The sequence below is a fragment of the Colobus angolensis genome, unplaced genomic scaffold, assembly GCF_000951035.1.
Source record: "Colobus angolensis palliatus isolate OR3802 unplaced genomic scaffold, Cang.pa_1.0 Scaffold47, whole genome shotgun sequence".
Taxonomy (NCBI): domain Eukaryota; kingdom Metazoa; phylum Chordata; class Mammalia; order Primates; family Cercopithecidae; genus Colobus; species Colobus angolensis.
This window is the reverse complement of record NW_012118154.1, coordinates 2,350,831-2,352,598: the sequence shown is the minus strand read 5'-3', so window position 1 is coordinate 2,352,598 and position 1,768 is coordinate 2,350,831. Positions and strand designations below refer to the sequence as shown.

The following is a 1,768-nucleotide window of genomic DNA, read 5'->3' as shown; positions in this document are numbered from 1 at the left end:
ATCTATCTATCTATCTATCTATCTATCTATCTATCTATCTATCTATCTATCTATCTATCTAGTTAGAAAACATTCACTGGGCACCTGATTTGGCCTGTGCTGTATGTTAGGAATGAAAAAAGCAAAGCCCCTGGCCCTTAGGGAACTTGAATTCTGGAGGAGGAGCAGACATCTAAACAAGTGTAATGCAGGGCAGCCAGTGCCACGACATAAGTAAGTGAGGGCAGTGTGCTCTGGGGCCACAAAAGCATGCTCAGCTTGCTGGGGGCCATGGCGTACCGAGCTAGGGGCTGCTGAGTCAGGGCCAGAGGTGGCCCCCCTGGCAGCAAGCTCTTTCTGGGGCTTCTCCCTCCCTTGGTCCAGCTCTAATCCCAACAGGCTCAACAGCCATCTGCTCATCTCTTCCACAAAGAGGCAGAAGGCATTTCAGGCTAATCCTGGCCGGTGGGGCGGGCGGGGTGGCCTCTGCCTCTGTGCTGGCGACCTGGAGGCAGAGCTGAACCGCTGCACAGAGTTTCAGCCCCTTCAAGTCACATGTTGCATGTGGAGCCAGTGCTGGATCGTCTCAGAAGCCGGTCCAAGGAGATGGGTTCTCAGGGAGCCTAATCGGGGAAACTGAGGCCCAGCATACATACAGCAGGCCTCGCTGAGGCTGCACGGCTGATTTTCCCAGCCCTCCTTCATCCCAAGGGTGGCAAACTCAGCTCCCATGCTGGCTGAAGCTGTGATGAGCCAGACCTCTATCTGCACCGTCTCATTTAATCCCTACAGCAGCCCTAATACCGGACAGGAGCAACCCAGGGAACTGGGGTTCAGAGAAGTGCAGAGACCTGGGGTCACTGCTAGCCTGCAGCACTGCCAGGAGACCAAAGCGACTCTCTTGGACCCTAGAGTCCTGCTCCTTCCGCTGCCCCACACTGCCCTTCCTGCGAGTCATAGGCTTTGCCGAGCTCAGGGTTTCCCTGGGGCAGAGATGTGTTACAGCGGACCACAAGGGCCAGAAGAGGCAGCCGGAGGCTACGAGCATATGACCTCTGGAGCCAGGTTTGAATCCTGGCTGCGTCATTTCCTAGCTGTGTGACCTTAAGCAAGTTGCTTTGCCTCTCTGGGCTGTAGTTTCCCCATCTGTAAAATGGGGATAATGATGCTTCTCTTGAATTGTCGTAAGGATTGAAGAGGCTCATAACAGTGTGAAGTGCTTTGCCTGGCACACAGTTAACCACAGTTAGTATTAGTGGCATAGTGAGGGAGCAGGATTCCTGCCAGGAGGGGCTCTGAGTGGAGGCCTTTTGTGGCCCACCTAGCTCGGAGCAGGTAACCCAGATGCCATCCATCTGTTTCTCCCCACAGCACACGGGGGTCTACCCCATCCTGTCCCGGAGCCTGCGGCAGATGGCCCAGGGCAAGGACCCCACGGAGTGGCATGTGCACACATGCGGGCTGGCCAACATGTTCGCCTACCACACGCTGGGCTACGAGGACCTGGACGAGCTGCAGAAGGAGCCTCAGCCTCTGATCTTTGTGATCGAGCTGCTGCAGGTGGGGCTTGGGGTAGGCAGGGCTGGAGGGCTGTGCCGGCACCAGAGAGGGACAGCGGGCATCACAGGCACCCCCCACTGGCCACTGGACAGTGCCCTCTTTCTCTTTAGAGAACAAGAAAGGGTTCATAAGCCATGGGACAATACGAATGTGAAACAAAAGTCCTCTGATTTTTCCACAAGAAAGGTCCATTTGGTGCTGGGCACGGTGGCTCATGCCTGTAATCCCA

The 1,768-nt window shown here is 55.7% G+C and overlaps 1 protein-coding gene across 5 annotated transcripts in view; it reads left to right on the top strand.

The window, feature by feature from the left end:
* The window catches only part of AIPL1 (aryl hydrocarbon receptor interacting protein-like 1), an 8,637-nt gene that overhangs the window by 4,749 nt on the left and 2,120 nt on the right, over nt 1–1,768 (top strand). For 4 of the 5 annotated variants that reach the window (XM_011958425.1, XM_011958424.1, XM_011958427.1 and 1 more), the window contains one exon: nt 1,351–1,539. The exons of the other annotated variant lie outside the window; for it this stretch is intronic. In XM_011958425.1, coding sequence (XP_011813815.1) covers nt 1,351–1,539 — 189 coding nt within the window. The remainder of the gene's footprint in view (nt 1–1,350; nt 1,540–1,768) is intronic. 5 annotated transcript variants of the gene reach the window in all.